Below are 15,472 nucleotides of genomic sequence, written 5' to 3' on the forward strand. Positions count from 1 at the left end.
CATAACATAACATAACAACATGACACAACAACCCAACAACATAACATTTCATAACATAACATAACATAACAACATGACACAACAACCCAACAACATAACATTTCATAACATAACATAACAACATGACACAACAACCCAACAACATAACATTTCATAACATAACATAACATAACATAACATAACAACATGACACAACAACCCAACAACATAACATTTCATAACATAACATAACAACATGACACAACAACCCAACAACATAACTTTTCATAACATAACATAACATAACAACATGACACAACAACCCAACAACATAACATTTCATAACATAACATAACATCATGACACAACAACCCAACAACATAACATTTCATAACATAACAACATGACACAACAACCCAACAACATAACATTTCATAACATAACATAACATAACATAACAACATGACACAACAACCCAACAACATAACATTTCATAACATAACATAACAACATGACACAACAACCCAACAACATAACATTTCATAACATAACATAACATAACAACATGACACAACAACCCAACAACATAACATTTCATAACATAACATAACATAACAACATGACACAACAACCCAACAACATAACATTTCATAACATAACATAACAACATGACACAACAACCCAACAACATAACTTTTCATAACATAACATAACATAACAACATGACACAACAACCCAACAACATAACTTTTCATAACATAACATAACATAACATCATGACACAACAACCCAACAACATAACATTTCATAACATAACAACATGACACAACAACCCAACAACATAACATTTCATAACATAACATAACATAACATAACAACATGACACAACAACCCAACAACATAACATTTCATAACATAACATAACAACATGACACAACAACCCAACAACATAACATTTCATAACATAACATAACATAACAACATGACACAACAACCCAACAACATAACATTTCATAACATAACATAACATAACAACATGACACAACAACCCAACAACATAACATTTCATAACATAACATAACATAACAACATGACACAACAACCCAACAAAATAACATTTCATAACATAAAATAACATAAGAGGAACCCAACTTAATACAACAGGTCTTGACATCAAATCGATTTGCATTGTTGATGCGTATTTTGGTGTCTTGTCAATATAATGTAATTTTAACATCAAGATGCCCGCTGGGTTAAATCATACACTGGGTTGAATCTGATTAGAGATAAATGTGGTGTTTTGTAGAGTGATGGGATATTTTTATGGGTGCTGGAGCTCGATGTGACTGATGTGATGCGGATGTCTGTGAATTATTACCGACACCGGGACTCCTCTCTACACTCGGCTGCTTCTGAAGATGGCCTGTCCTCTCTGGATGGAGTGTAATTAAAGGACAGCGGATGATTAAAACTCAATAGACCCTGACAGCCGTGCAAGGACAAAAATCCTTCAAGGTGCACGCATTGGGATATCTGTCTGTGGAGCTGCTCTTCTGATTAGCAGACGTGACTGATATTTATTTGCTCACGCATGTGCAGGAGAAATATCGTATCATACAACTGATCAATCATTTAGGCTACTCAATTAAGTTAGCATGTAGCCTAATCAAAAATTTTTATGTCTATTATAATGTCTGTTTTATTATTATTATTATTCAAAATTTATTTTTGGCTTAGTCCCTTTATTCATCAGGGGTCACTACAGTGGAATGAACCGCCAACTTATCCAGCATCTGTTTAATGTAGCCTTTCAAAAAGGTTGCTGGTTCGAGCCTCAGCTGGCTAAATTGGCAGTTCTGTGTGGAGTTTGCATGTTCCTTCCCGTGTTGGCTTGGGTTTCCTCCGGGTGTTCCGGTTTACCCCACAGTCCACAGACGATTGGCTGGAAGGGCACCTGCTATGAAAAATATATGCTGGAGAAGTTGGTGGTTCATTCCGCTGTGGCGAGTTCTGACGAATAAAGGAACTAAGTCGAAAAGAAAATGAACAAATGAATTTGTATTCAAATAATTTCAAAATAAAAGTTTTCTGACAACTAAATAGTGCATTTTATTTAGTGAATAAATAAATATACAATTGGTAAAATTAGTCATTCCACATTTGTGTATATAGAATTGACACAGTAATTAAATTGAATGTAATCTACAACAAAACAAGCATTCCTTTTTACTAGAGACAGACTCATAATGTCCAAAAATAATCTGTTTAAAAGTAATTGAGACTTCTTGCTGGATATTATCATTAAAATAAATTATTAGGTTTATTTCCAAATTTGGTCAAAAATAAACGAAAGAATGTTTCTTTTTTAAATTAATGATTAAACAATAACAGAAAGGCATTAATACTATTTAAAATTACACAAAAGACTGAGATAACAATCAATTCACACTAACAATCTTTCCATCCGCATTAATAAAACATCATATATAAATAAATAAAATAACAAATAACAAAATCCTCTAAGAATGAATGTCTTTACATGTTTTTCATTTCTCTTAATGTCTTCAAATATATCACAAATTCTTCTTTAAACACCACTAGTCTTGGGGGAATTTAGAAAAATGTATATTTATGAATCAAAAATTTTAATAATAGCAAAAAATTATTCATTAGAAGATATCTTCCTGCCCTGAAGTATTACGCCAAACTGAATAATTTTCCATGAGAAGATAAGTCTTGCTGAAAAAACAGCTAAAACCAGCCTAGGCTGGTCGACCAGGCTGGTTTTAGAGGGGTTTTGGCCATTTCCAGCCTGGTCTTAGCTGGTCAGGCTGGGAGATGACCAGCTAAAACCAGCTTGACCAGCCAAAACCAGCTATGTCCAGCTTAAACCAGGCTGGTCAAGCTGGTTTTAGCTGGATTTAGCTGGTCATTTTCCAGTCTGACCAGCTAAAACCATCTGGATTAATCTGGTTTAATCTGGATTTTTCAGCAGGGATATATTTTGTAGTATCCAAACTAACACTTCATACACGTTACATGAAACTTCATCCCATGTTTGTCGAAATGAACATCTTCAGTGTTGTGCCTTTAATGTCTGCGCAGACTGGTGCAGAGTTGACGTTCACCAAGCACATCGTCACTCGGGTCAAAGTGCCACACTGCGCACAAAACTCCGCCCTGTACAAACTTACACGAGATATCATCATCATTGTTATACGTAAACTACAGCTTTAATTCTAACTTCTCGATATTTTGAAGAGTTCTGTAAGCCGCTGTGTTGAGGAATCTGCACTTGAGGGACGCACTGGTGAGTGTTGAGTCAGTGTGTGTGTTTGTGTCGCCATGTGTTCAGAAGCGTGCAGGAGACTCGAGTACCGGTGAATAAACCATTTATTTAACATCTATATTATTAGTATATACGATTAAACGACCAGAGTGTTCTGTCAGCATCGCAGTTAAATATAATACACCGCTGTTCAGAATTGTCATAACATGGAAACACTCCGGAGAGATGGGAATTTCTGCAGTACTCTAATATTAGGAGCTAAAACTCCGCCTCTACAGGTTACCAGGAGCAATTTAATGAGAGATTACCCTGTTAATTAATGTAATCACGTCTGTTTTAATAAATAAAACCCACATAATTAAAATACTGCAGTAAATACTATAGTGTTTTTGAACTTTACTATAGTAAACTACTTGAATTTATATGTTGTGGTGATTTTAAAGTTGCTATGGTAACACAACACATTTTATATATATATATATATATATATATATATATATATATATATATATATATATATATATATATAACATTCATTCATTGTCTTTTCAGCTTAGTCCCTTTATTAATCTCGGGTCGCCACAGCGGAATAACCGCCAACTTATCCAGCATATGTTTTACACAGCGGATGCTCTTCCAGCTGCAATCCATCACTGGGAAACACCCATACACACTCATTCACACTCATACACTTACCCAATTCACCCGTACTGCAAATCTTTGGACTCGTGGGGGAAACCGGAGCACCAAAAGAGTGCTTGAACCAGCACAAGATGAGACTTGAACCAGCAACCTTTTGGCTGTGAGGGGAACGTACTACCCACTGTGCCACCGTGCAGCCCGGAAAACATACATTTTTTCTTATATCTTATATTTCCAAATTCGCTAATAACTACCCATCCTTTGCTCGTTTTAGAATAGAATTGAGCTCCCTCCTAAAATCACTTCATATTACTAAGAATAAATATACCCTAAGGTTCCTGAAATATTGTCCAGAGCCATGTTATATATGTATTTAATGAAGATCTTCGATTTTAGCTGCTTTCCTTATGGTTATTTGTTTAAGTGTCATTGTCAATGGACGGCTCCGGTGACTCCAGGGCTCCTCCACGGACGCCTAATGTCGGGGGTCTGCCGATGGGTCGCCGTCTGCCCTCCTCCATCTCTGCGGGACGCCTGCCCGCCATGCGCTCCAGAGACCTGACGCTCGGAGGAGTCAAAAAGGTAAAACGCAGATGAACATGGACACTAGGATTGCACGATATTGGAAAAAACCACAAGTGGCTATATGCGACAGCACAACAATGATAGTGGTTCAAAAACATATGGTTTGGCCTGAATCTTGTTATATTTTTGATGTTAATTGTGGATGCAATGATTATGGATTTTGGTTGTGCGATTATAGTCTGAGAGATAATCACGGTTATCACGATTATTATGCATTCATTAATTTCTAAACACTGCTAGTTTAGAAAAATCCCCCAAATGACATTATATTTTTAAGTGTTGTTTATTGCTGCTCTGTAACCAAATAATATGACACAAAATAATAATAAAAACAAACAATCGTCCATTTCCCTTTGGACTTAATAGGGAAAAAAAGTTTTGTCATTTAAACATAAGTAACAATTTTACACTGAAAATAAATGTCAATAAATAAAATTTAAATAAATATATTTAAAATAAAAAAAATTATACATTTTAAATAAATTACATACAAATAATTACAATAAATAAAATGTAAATAAATTATTATACATTTTAATTAATTAAAATAAATTAATTAAATGTAAATACATTAAAAATAAATGAAAATATCGAAATAAAAAATTGTAAATAAATGAATTTAAAATAAATTATGAAATAAATTTAAAATTATTTTTAATAGATTAAAATAAATAAATAAAATTAAATAATTAAATTTATTTAAAAAAATTATTTAAATTAATATAATCATTTATTTTAAGTTCATTTACTTACAATTTTTTATTTATATATTTTTAATGTATTTACATTTAATTAATTAATTTTTATTTTTTTAAATTGTATTTATTGACATTTATTTTTTGTGTAAAATTATTACTTATCTTTAAATGCCAAAACTTTTTTCAATTAAGTTTAAAGAAAAATGGACTATTGTTTGTTTTTTTTATTATTCTTTTGTGTCATATTATTTGATTACTGAGCAGCAATAAACAATAAGGACTTTTTTTGTGAATTTTCTAAACTAGCAGTGTTTTGAAATTAATGACTGCACAATAATCGTGATAACCATGATTATTCCTCAGACTATAATCGCACAACCAAAATCTATAATCGTTGCACCCATAATCCCAACATATAAACTTAATTTCTTTTTGCTATGTGACTATTGCGCATACAGTATACACACATTGCGATATCGATGCTGAAATCATGTATTGTGCAGCCCTAATGGACGCCACTAACTGCAGTATCAGATGTGTTTTCCCACTAATTAAAATCTCTTCTTGTCCTTCGTCCTGCAGAAAACCTTCACCCCCAACATTATTGGTCGAAAATCCAAAGAGGAGTAAGTGACAGAGTCTCTGTACACTATTCATCAGTAATTAGCAGGGCCAGACGGAATCTGTGGACGTTTTTTGCTATTTCTGCTGAGAATTTTCGTAAAAATCTGCGGATTTCTGCTGAATTTTTTTGGGAGTATCCAGCGGAATATCAAAACTGAAACCTTAACATATGAAATAAAAATGTATTAATTACTGAATAAAAACTGAATAAACTCACATTTACACATTTACTCAAGTAAATAAACAGAATTAATGATGGGCTAAAAATCTGCAGCATATCTGCGGAATTCTGCGCGCGCAGATTCCGTGTGGGCCTAGTAATTAGTTTACTAATGCTTGACAAGACATATAGTTGAAGTCAAAATTATTCACACTTCTGTGAATTTAAAAAAATATGTATATATTTATCAAGTGCTGTTTATTCAACAAAGTGTTACTAGGAAATAGTTTTTTTTTTGCATTAACACTCTTCTCTAATTTCTGTATTCATTTCTTTGTTGTATTTAATTGTATATTCATTAAGGAACTTATCATCATCACCAAGTTCTGTTTAACAGACTAAGGACAATTTCACAGATTTTCTCATTTATTTTCATTTTACTTCTGGAGAAAGTCTTTTTTATTTGTTTGTTTGTTTGTTTGGCTGGAAGAAAAGCAGTTTGAAAGATTTTTATGCTCAATATTATTCGCCCTCTTAAGAAATATTCACTCTTTTTGCTGAATACCAGTGTCTTGCATTATAAGTAGTAAAATATTATGTACTGTCATCTTTTATCTTTGTAAAAACTGTAAAATTGTTGAATATTATTACAATATAAAATTATTGATAGTGGTTTAAAATAAATTTACTCCACTGTGATTTAAAGCTGAAATTGATAATTACAATAATTATCAATCGGATGAATTTCCCTTCCTCATAGTTTTGTGGAAAATTTGATACATTTGATTTTTTCATGTTTATTTATTTAAAATAACAGCATTGATTAATTGATTAAAATGTGACAATCACAATTTTATTATTATCATTATTATTATTATTGTTAGTTAAAATAGTTTCCTTATCAGCTACTGTATATATAATATTTTATACTTTATATATAATTTATATTATTTAAAAAAAATTATTCTTTTGTCATTGTGGACAGCTTTCAGCACTGATAATTATAAATATTTATTGATCATCAAATCATCATATTAGAATGGTCTCTAGAGGATCATGTAACAGTAAAGCATTAGTAATCATGCATTTAATAAATTACATCTAAAATCTAATTCGATGTAAAATCAAAAATGCAAATAACATTTCAGATTTTAAATGTGTTTTTGATTAAGTAAATGCAGATTGGTGAGCAGAAAAGCCTTCTTTTAAAAGCATTGAAGGGCCATGAAACCCTACTCTTTCGGTTCAAGTGTCTACCTCAGAATTAAAAAAAAATGCTCTGAGGTGGGCGTGGAGCTCTGCGGGCAGAGGGAGGAGTGGGCGTGACCAGCAGAGCAGTGGAGAAAGAGGGGAGTGAACAACTGTTGTCAGTCGGCTCCCAAAATGAGACACAACTGTTAGGAGACCCGTGATTTTATAGTTTCCAAGTTACAATGCAAAGAAATAAACAGTAAATTAATGTCCTGCTAGGTTTGTTATTTGTAATTTCATACACACACAACCACAATTTATATTATTATAAAGATAATCGTGTAAACGCTATAAATGAGTAGGACTTCTCTCCTCCTGAATCAGCAGTGGACAGCAGTGCAGCAGGTCTCTTGCCCTGTCTATTCCAACCTTTAGCCCTGCTGGTAATTGGAGGATTTCAAACATGGCGAACACAGCAGCAAGGATACAGGCGATGTGTCTGAATGGTAACGAACTCAACTGATAAAAGACAAAGTCTGGCATTCTCCAATTCTCCTACAGCTCTCTCGACAAAAATGCTTGCTGCAAACCAACAGCTTTGCTATATAGATTTTGATCTCGCCCAAAAAATGATTGAAATTATCTGACAAAAGCTCAAAATAATCCAGTTTTCCCCACAATTAAGGCTGACAGGTGCTAATGATGTCTTAACTGATGCTCAACACACACAGATCTGTTAAAATCTCAAAAAAAAAGTACTCCAGGGTGTCTTGAACCTTTAGAAAGTCGTATTCATCCCCTGTATTTTGACCAATGCTCTGATCTTGTTGACCGCTAATGCAGATTGAAGGTTGATGAGGAGAAAAGGCGGGACAAGAGGGATGTGGATCGAGGGCGGCAGCGGGACGGGCGGGGCCGGGGCAGAGGTCGCCCAGAGGTCATCCAGTCACACTCCATTTTTGAGCAGGGTCCAGCAGACACGATGGCCAAGAGGAGAGGTAAAGCCTGATCCTAGTAATCAGTATGAGATTTAAGCCTGAGCATGTCTATTAGGCCCCGTTAAATGTGACCCAATTCAGATTTTTTGCTCATTTGTGACACAGATCGGATCTGTTTTATGACCGTGTAAACACAAAAAAAACGCATGCATTCGGATATTCAGAGATCGGTTTCAGGCCTCCTTCATATGTGGGAATAAATCAGATATAGATCGGATATGTGACAATGCGACTGTCATGTAAACAGGCAGATCGGATTTATTGAGGCATTTCGTTCTGTACATCATTAAACTTGCAACAATGTGGTGCTTCTCCGCGGTTTAATGACAGAAAGAAGAGCGTGTGTGGAGATGACGACGCGGTAAACAACATCAGAGGAAACACAGAGGAGGAAAGTGGTCAGTCGCCCCAATTTGCTCCCGCCAGACCTGAGACCTCTCTCGTACACAGACATTCCCCTGAATGGTGGAGGATATCATACAGCACATAAACCATAAGTGCAAGTTCCGATGACGGCCCTTTCCCACCTCCGCCTCAAAATCATTTTAAAGTTGGGCGAACTTCGTGTTGTAACTTTTGCTTTTTGTCGCTATTAATACACGCACTGCGGCTTCACATAGAACAACTTTATTCTCTCCAACAGCAGTGCGCACACAGGCAAAAGCTACGTCTTCAACTGCACACACACATACACCAGGGCCATACTATTACATAAACTGCGTAGGGGTAAATCTGGACTGAACAATTCACTGCTTTGACTACACTTCGGATATTTCGCAGAGCTAAAAACAAGACAATTTCTTCCATCGTGGCTGGATTATACATATCATTATGGCACAGATGCTAGAATCCACCTTTATGCATGCGCGACATCGTAAATTGTATGACAAGTGTAAACGCATGAATTGGATATGGGTCACAATTAAAACAACGTGTAAACAAACAGACAAACAAATCAGATATAGGCAACAAATTGGAATTGGGCATCAAGACCCGACAGTGTAAACGGGACATTAGCTGCATTTAAAGTCTGCATGAACTGGAAGCTGCTACCTTTATTTTCATATTATGAATGTGATATGCATGTCTAGGTTAATATTGATAGTGCAAATTTTATTATTATTTTTTTAAGTAAATTGAATTCTTGATGGGGACTTTTCAATAGTTGGTGGATATTGTTGGGCACACGTGCCCTCCATCCATGCTTAATCAACAGCTCTTATAACACTTTCGGTATTGTAGTATCAGGATCTTCGGATACGGTTTCTTCGCTGGTGTTTTGTTTTCCCTAAATGCTACCTTCATGCACAAGTAGCTAAAACTCACTCATTCAGAAGCAGGAACCGGTGGACGTGCAACTCAGTGTTGCTCAGTGGAAACGGGCCAAAGGTGCCCACATCAAGTGCTTTGGCACATCACTGTGCCCTGCTCACTCCAAAGGGTTTACAACTCCACCAACAGTTTGTTTGTATTTTGGCATTAAAAAAACTGCAGTTTAATGTTATAATAATTGGTGTTTTCCATGGTGATTGTTAGGTGTGTATGACGACGCCAGAGAAACAGCAAACTCCGGCCCTACACCCATCATCAACATCAAGAAGGAGAGAGAGACTGAAGAGGAGACCAAAGAAATCCTGCGCAAACTGGAGAAGGACAACGTATGCTTTCATCAGTATATTATTATAGGGCATTATTATTATTATCATTACTATTGTTATTATTATAAATTAACTCTATTAAGATTAATGAAAGATTATTTTATTTATCGTTTTGTGCGTTTTGTTGAGTTTTGGACAGCTTTTGCCTGGAAAAAGTCAGCTATCTGGCAACACTGTGAATGCAGAGGGTGCGCCGGACTGTACACGTGCGCTTGGCAGAATTATAATATCAGAATAGTATAAGTATTAATTAGCCTTTACAAAGCAGGGTCATGTGACTCTACCTACGGTAGGGAATGTAATAGAAAAAATGTCCTGGAAAAATTTGATCGATTATTATAGGCCCAGTCCCTCCCTCCCTGTACCGCATGTCTTTGGACTGTGGGGGAAACCGGAGCACCCGGAGGAAACCCACGCAAACGCAGGGAGAACATGCAAACTCCACACAGAAATGCCAACTGAGCCGAGGCTCGACCCAGCGGCCTACTTGCTGTGAGGCGGCAGCACTACCTACTGCGCCACTGCTTCGCCCTTTTGAGAGATATAAATAATAACAATAGTCCAAGCATATTTCCTGTTTTACTTTTTTAATTTCTATAGCTTCCGAGAATCCAAAATGGCCCACTTATAGGATAGGATATAATAAACTTTATTTGTCCCCGAGAGGAAATTTGTCTTGGGCAAAAAGGTGCTACAACATCGCTCTAAACAGACAGTAAAGTAAGTAAAACAAATAAAACAATTAAGAACGTACATTGTTTACAAAATAAGATTGTATCTAAATATAAACTATATAAAACACAGCACCCAGTCAGGTGCTATTGTAGTACTATTAACAGCACTAATATTTATGGCTCTTCTCATGACCTCCTGTTCATATAGAGTCTGTTACGCACCATTTACACGGGGCGTCAGCTTCAACGCTTCCCATTTACTTTGAATGGGTGACGTCAGGCGTTGCCGAACTGCATTGTGGATCCGTCGGCGCCACTTCAGAGGCGTGACCGCTGCAGAAGTTGGGACTAGCTCAACTTTTCAAGCGGAGACGGAAGCGTCAGCCAATCAGATCGCTGTATGCAAATACACCAGCTAGACAGTGGCCTATTGCTGACTGAATTTGAATGGCTGACGCTTTGATGACGATCGCTTCAGCCCCAACTTCAGACACGCCTTCAGTCAAGCGTTGACTCTGAAGCCCAGTGTGAATGGGGCGTAAGACTACTGATACCAACAGAATTATTTTTATTTCACAGGACCTTTAATGTGTCAGATATGCTTTGTTTAGAACTTGCTTCTGTTTTTGTGTGCTGTAGTTTCTAGATGATCCTCATCTGAGAGGCGAGAGGGGGAGCTGTCCTGTTCAGCTGCCGCTGGCCGTGTCCGGATGGGTCTTTAAAGAGGAGTTCAGTGAGGAGAGCAAAAGCCCTTCAGATCCTCAACCAATCAGCACTGACGGCACTGGAGTCAAGGGTACCACAATCCTCAGCACACACTAGTAGGACTGCACCATATTACAGAAAGGAGGGGGGGTACAGACCACTTTAATCTTTAATTATATAGTTCTATTAAAATTATTTTTTAAAAGATTTTGTCAAATAAAAGATTTATCTAGAGTCGTCCATCATCATTTTGTGGCTCGAAAGTACCGGTTCAAGCTCCATTTTGGCACCAGTACCGTTTTAAAAGTATCAATTTAGCACCGGTATCAAAATAACCCAAAACGATACCCAACCCTGCTGTATACTCTGTAACACTACATTGCTATTGCTGTAACAGCTGAACACACATGTATGGCAGGTGATGAGGTATCTAGCTTTAAAGTTAATATATCTGACTCAGAACTGTACATTCTGAGACAATGTTGTTTGTTTGTTTCTTTTATTAAAAGAAACTTTTCTAATGAAAATTTGTTATTGTTATTGTAGACATGAACAGACATTCCTCAAGCATTCGTTACAGCATATTAAAGAGTGTCTTCCTTCAGTCAAGCAGGAGCCTCTGGATGTTCCTGAGCCAAAGAAGGTGGAGCCTGCTTTCAAGCTGCCACCCATGCCCAAAGCTGATTTGCTGCCTGATTTATTGGAGGTGTGGAATCACTGCAAGGAGGAGGAGCTTCTCTTCATGCAGCTTCCTGATTCGCTGCCAGGACAGCCGCCCACCAGTGACGTCCGGCCCACCAAGACTGAGGTGCAGTCGAGCGACGGGCAGACCATGATGCAGAAGACCGAGACTCAGGTCAGAACTCACTGTGTTTTTTCCAAATGGGGAGTCGACAAATAGACTTTATTTTTAGGAGGCTTTATATTTGCATAGTTTTCTATATTTGCATAGTTCTTTTTACATTTGTGTAGTTGTTTATATTTGCATAGTTTTTTATATTTGTAGTTTTTTTTATATTTGCGTAGTTTTTTATATTTGCATAGTTTTTTATATTTGTAGTTGTTTATATTTGCATAGTTTTTTATATTTGTAGTTTTTTTTATATTTGCGTAGTTTTTTATATTTGCATAGTTTTTTATATTTGTAGTTTTTTTATATTTGCATAGATTTTTATATTTGTAGTTGTTTATATTTGCATAGTTTTTTATATTTGTAGTTTTTTATATTTGCGTAGTTTTTTATATTTGCATAGTTTTTTATATTTGTAGTTGTTTATATTTGCGTAGTATTTTATATTTGCATAGTTTTTTATATTTGTAGTTGTTTATATTTGCATAGTTTTTTATATTTGTAGTTTTTTTTATATTTGCGTAGTTTTTTATATTTGCATAGTTTTTTATATTTGTAGTTTTTTATATTTGCGTAGTTTTTTATATTTGCATAGTTTTTTATATTTGTAGTTTCTTTATATTTGCGTAGTTTTTTATATTTGCATAGTTTTTTATATTTGCGTAATTCTTTATATTTGCATAGTTTTTATATATCTGCGTTGTTTTTTATATTTGCGTAATGTTTTGTATTTGTTTGGTATTTTATATTTGCGTAATGTTTTATATTTGCGTAATTTTTATATCTGTAGATTTTTTATTTTTGCGTAGTTTTTTTATTTGTGTAGTTTTTATATTTGAATAGTTTTTTATATTTGGGTAACTTTTATATATGCGTTGTTTTTTATATTTGCATATTTTTTTTGTTTTTGTGCAGTTATTTTTATATTTGCGTAATGTTTTATATCTGTGTTGTTTTTTATATTTGCGTAATCTTTATATCTGCATTGTTTTTTATATTTGCATAATTTTTTATATCTGCATAGTTTTTTATATTTGCGTAGTTTTTTATAGTTGTATAGTTTTTATATGTGTGTAGTTTTTTTATATCAGCGTATTTTTATATATTTGTATAGTTTTTATATTTGCGTAGTTTTTTATATTGGTGTTTATATATTTGTGTAGTTTTTTTATATTTGTATAGTTTTTTATATTTGTATATATTTTTGTATCTTTGTATATTCTGTAGTTTTTTTTATTTTTGTATAGTTTTTGTATTGGTGTCGTTTTTTATTTGTTTGTTTTTTTGTTTGTTTTTTGAGAAAATATAAGGATCATTAACTTCTGTCTGCGTGTGTGTGCGCGCGTGCGTGCGTGTGTGTGCGTATGTGCATCTGTGTCTGCGCGTGTCTGTCTGTGTGTGCGTGCGTGCGTGCGTGTGTGTGTTTGTGTGTGTGCGTGTGTCTGCACGTGTCTTTCTGTCCGTCTGTGTTTGTGTGTGTGCGTGCGTGCGTGCGTGCGTGTGCGTGTGTGTGTGTGTGTGTGCGCGCGCGCTCATGTGTATGTGTCAGGAGGAGTCTCCAGAAGAGAACACCTGTTGTCTGAAGGATCTGCAGGAGGGTTTGGTGGGGAAGATGCTGGTCAGAAAGTCCGGCAGAGTGCAGCTTGTTCTGGGAAATGTCACCCTGGATGTGGCTCTGGGAACGCCCTGCGCTTTCCTTCAGGTCACTATTACGTCTTACATTAAGCCTTGACATTTAATTCACAATAAAAATCAAGCATCAACACTTTTTCACTCATTTCTAATAACAAATGTTTTCTCTGTCATGATGACAGCACATAATATTAGACTAGATATTCTTCAAGTTACTAGTATTCAGCTTACAGTGACATGTAAAGGCTTCACTAGGGTAATTAGGGTAAAGTTAGGGGTAATTAGGCAAGTCATTGTATAACAGTGGTTTGTTCTGGAGACAATCCAAAACTAATATTGCTTAAGGGGGCTAATAATATTGACCTCACCATTTAAAAAAAAAATCCAAAACATTCTCAAAGCTGATGGATAGACAAAATAGAAGAACAAAAGTGTCTGGATTAATTTAGATGCAAATCTGAATGTTTGCTGAGGAATTACTGCCAGCTGCTGGAGTGAAGATGTTATGACAGCATTTATAGCATTCACAGGCCACAGTAATGACATTGATATACATTTATTATTAAACAAGACAGCTTTAAATATTCACCTTTTAGAAGTATTACCTCTATAGAGATTATGACATAGACATGGGTGCTAAAAATTAAGTGAATAGGTAGAAATTAACATACACTCACCGGCCACTTTATTAGGTACACCTTACTAATACCAGGCTGGACCCCGTTTTGCCTTCAGAACTGGGTTTGAGTGAGCCTGTGTAAATTGTAGCCTCAGTTTCCAGTTTGTTGACCATGTCTACAAGCCTAAAAGCATTGTGTTGCTGCCATGTGATTGGCTGATTAGAAATTTGCGTTAACAAACAGTTGGACAGGTGTACCTAATAAAGTGGCCGGTTAGTGTATAACCTAAGTTTAATGTAATATTACAACATAGTAAAAAATGCTTGTTAAACTGTGAACAAATAAATAAATAAGCAGTCATCTTAGTAATTTCCTATTTAGACATCCAATGGGTACAGCATAAATACACAACACACAGACATTTAAAGCTCCGCCCTTTTTTGTATAATTAAAATCTCATTTGAATTTACAGCAAAACTCACGCCCACTTTTTTTATGAAACCCAATCTGTTCAATTGATGTTTTAGACTCTCTTCTGTGTATTTTTCTGTTATGACTGATGTTTTGGTGTGTGTTTTCACAGGAGCTGGTCTCGGTGAACACAGAAGGCAGGAGAGGAGACATGTCTGTGCTCGGACACGTCAAACACAAGCTGGTTTGCTCTCCAGACTTTCAGGCTCTTCTTGAGAACAGAGTTTGAGGAGCATTTCTCTGTCTGTTCATGAGGAAAGATTGCCTTCTGTGCCGTCACTGACGCATGAAGATAAAGATTATTTATAAGCTCAGAAATTTATTTGAAGAATTTATGAACTGTCAATCAAGACGCTATCACACATGTAAATATTATAGGTTGGAGTTAATAATGTCATTATGACAACCTGGGTTAGAGTTTGAGAGTGTACGTTAATAAACAAGTGCCATGAACATGCTGCCTTTTAAATTCATTTTTAATTACAACACTTTACAATAACAGTACATGAATAATGATGTACACTTAACATTACTTTATTATGGACTAATGATGAGTTAATGCATGTGCTAATCATGAACTTTAACTACAACATGAGTTCATGTGTGAATAACTGTTACCTTAATTACTTGTTAGTACATGATTATTTGTTATTTAATGTATTAATTAACACATTTGTTCAGGCTTTAACCCTCTTG

General features: G+C 35.3%; 1 protein-coding gene across 1 annotated transcript; it reads left to right on the top strand.

The window, feature by feature from the left end:
• Positions 1–3,112: 3,112 nt before the first annotated feature.
• Positions 3,113–15,229, top strand: polr3d (polymerase (RNA) III (DNA directed) polypeptide D). Its single transcript, NM_200287.1, is given in 9 exon segments — positions 3,113–3,289; positions 4,335–4,492; positions 5,776–5,819; positions 8,012–8,166; positions 9,703–9,824; positions 11,138–11,294; positions 11,809–12,059; positions 13,603–13,755; positions 14,889–15,229. Coding segments are annotated over 8 exon segments (1,146 nt in total). The 5' UTR covers positions 3,113–3,289; positions 4,335–4,345; the 3' UTR covers positions 15,006–15,229.
• The last annotated feature ends 243 nt before the right edge of the window (positions 15,230–15,472 follow it).

The sequence above is a fragment of the Danio rerio genome, chromosome 8, assembly GCF_052040795.2.
Source record: "Danio rerio strain M-AB ecotype USA chromosome 8, GRCz13ab, whole genome shotgun sequence".
NCBI lineage: Eukaryota > Metazoa > Chordata > Actinopteri > Cypriniformes > Danionidae > Danio > Danio rerio.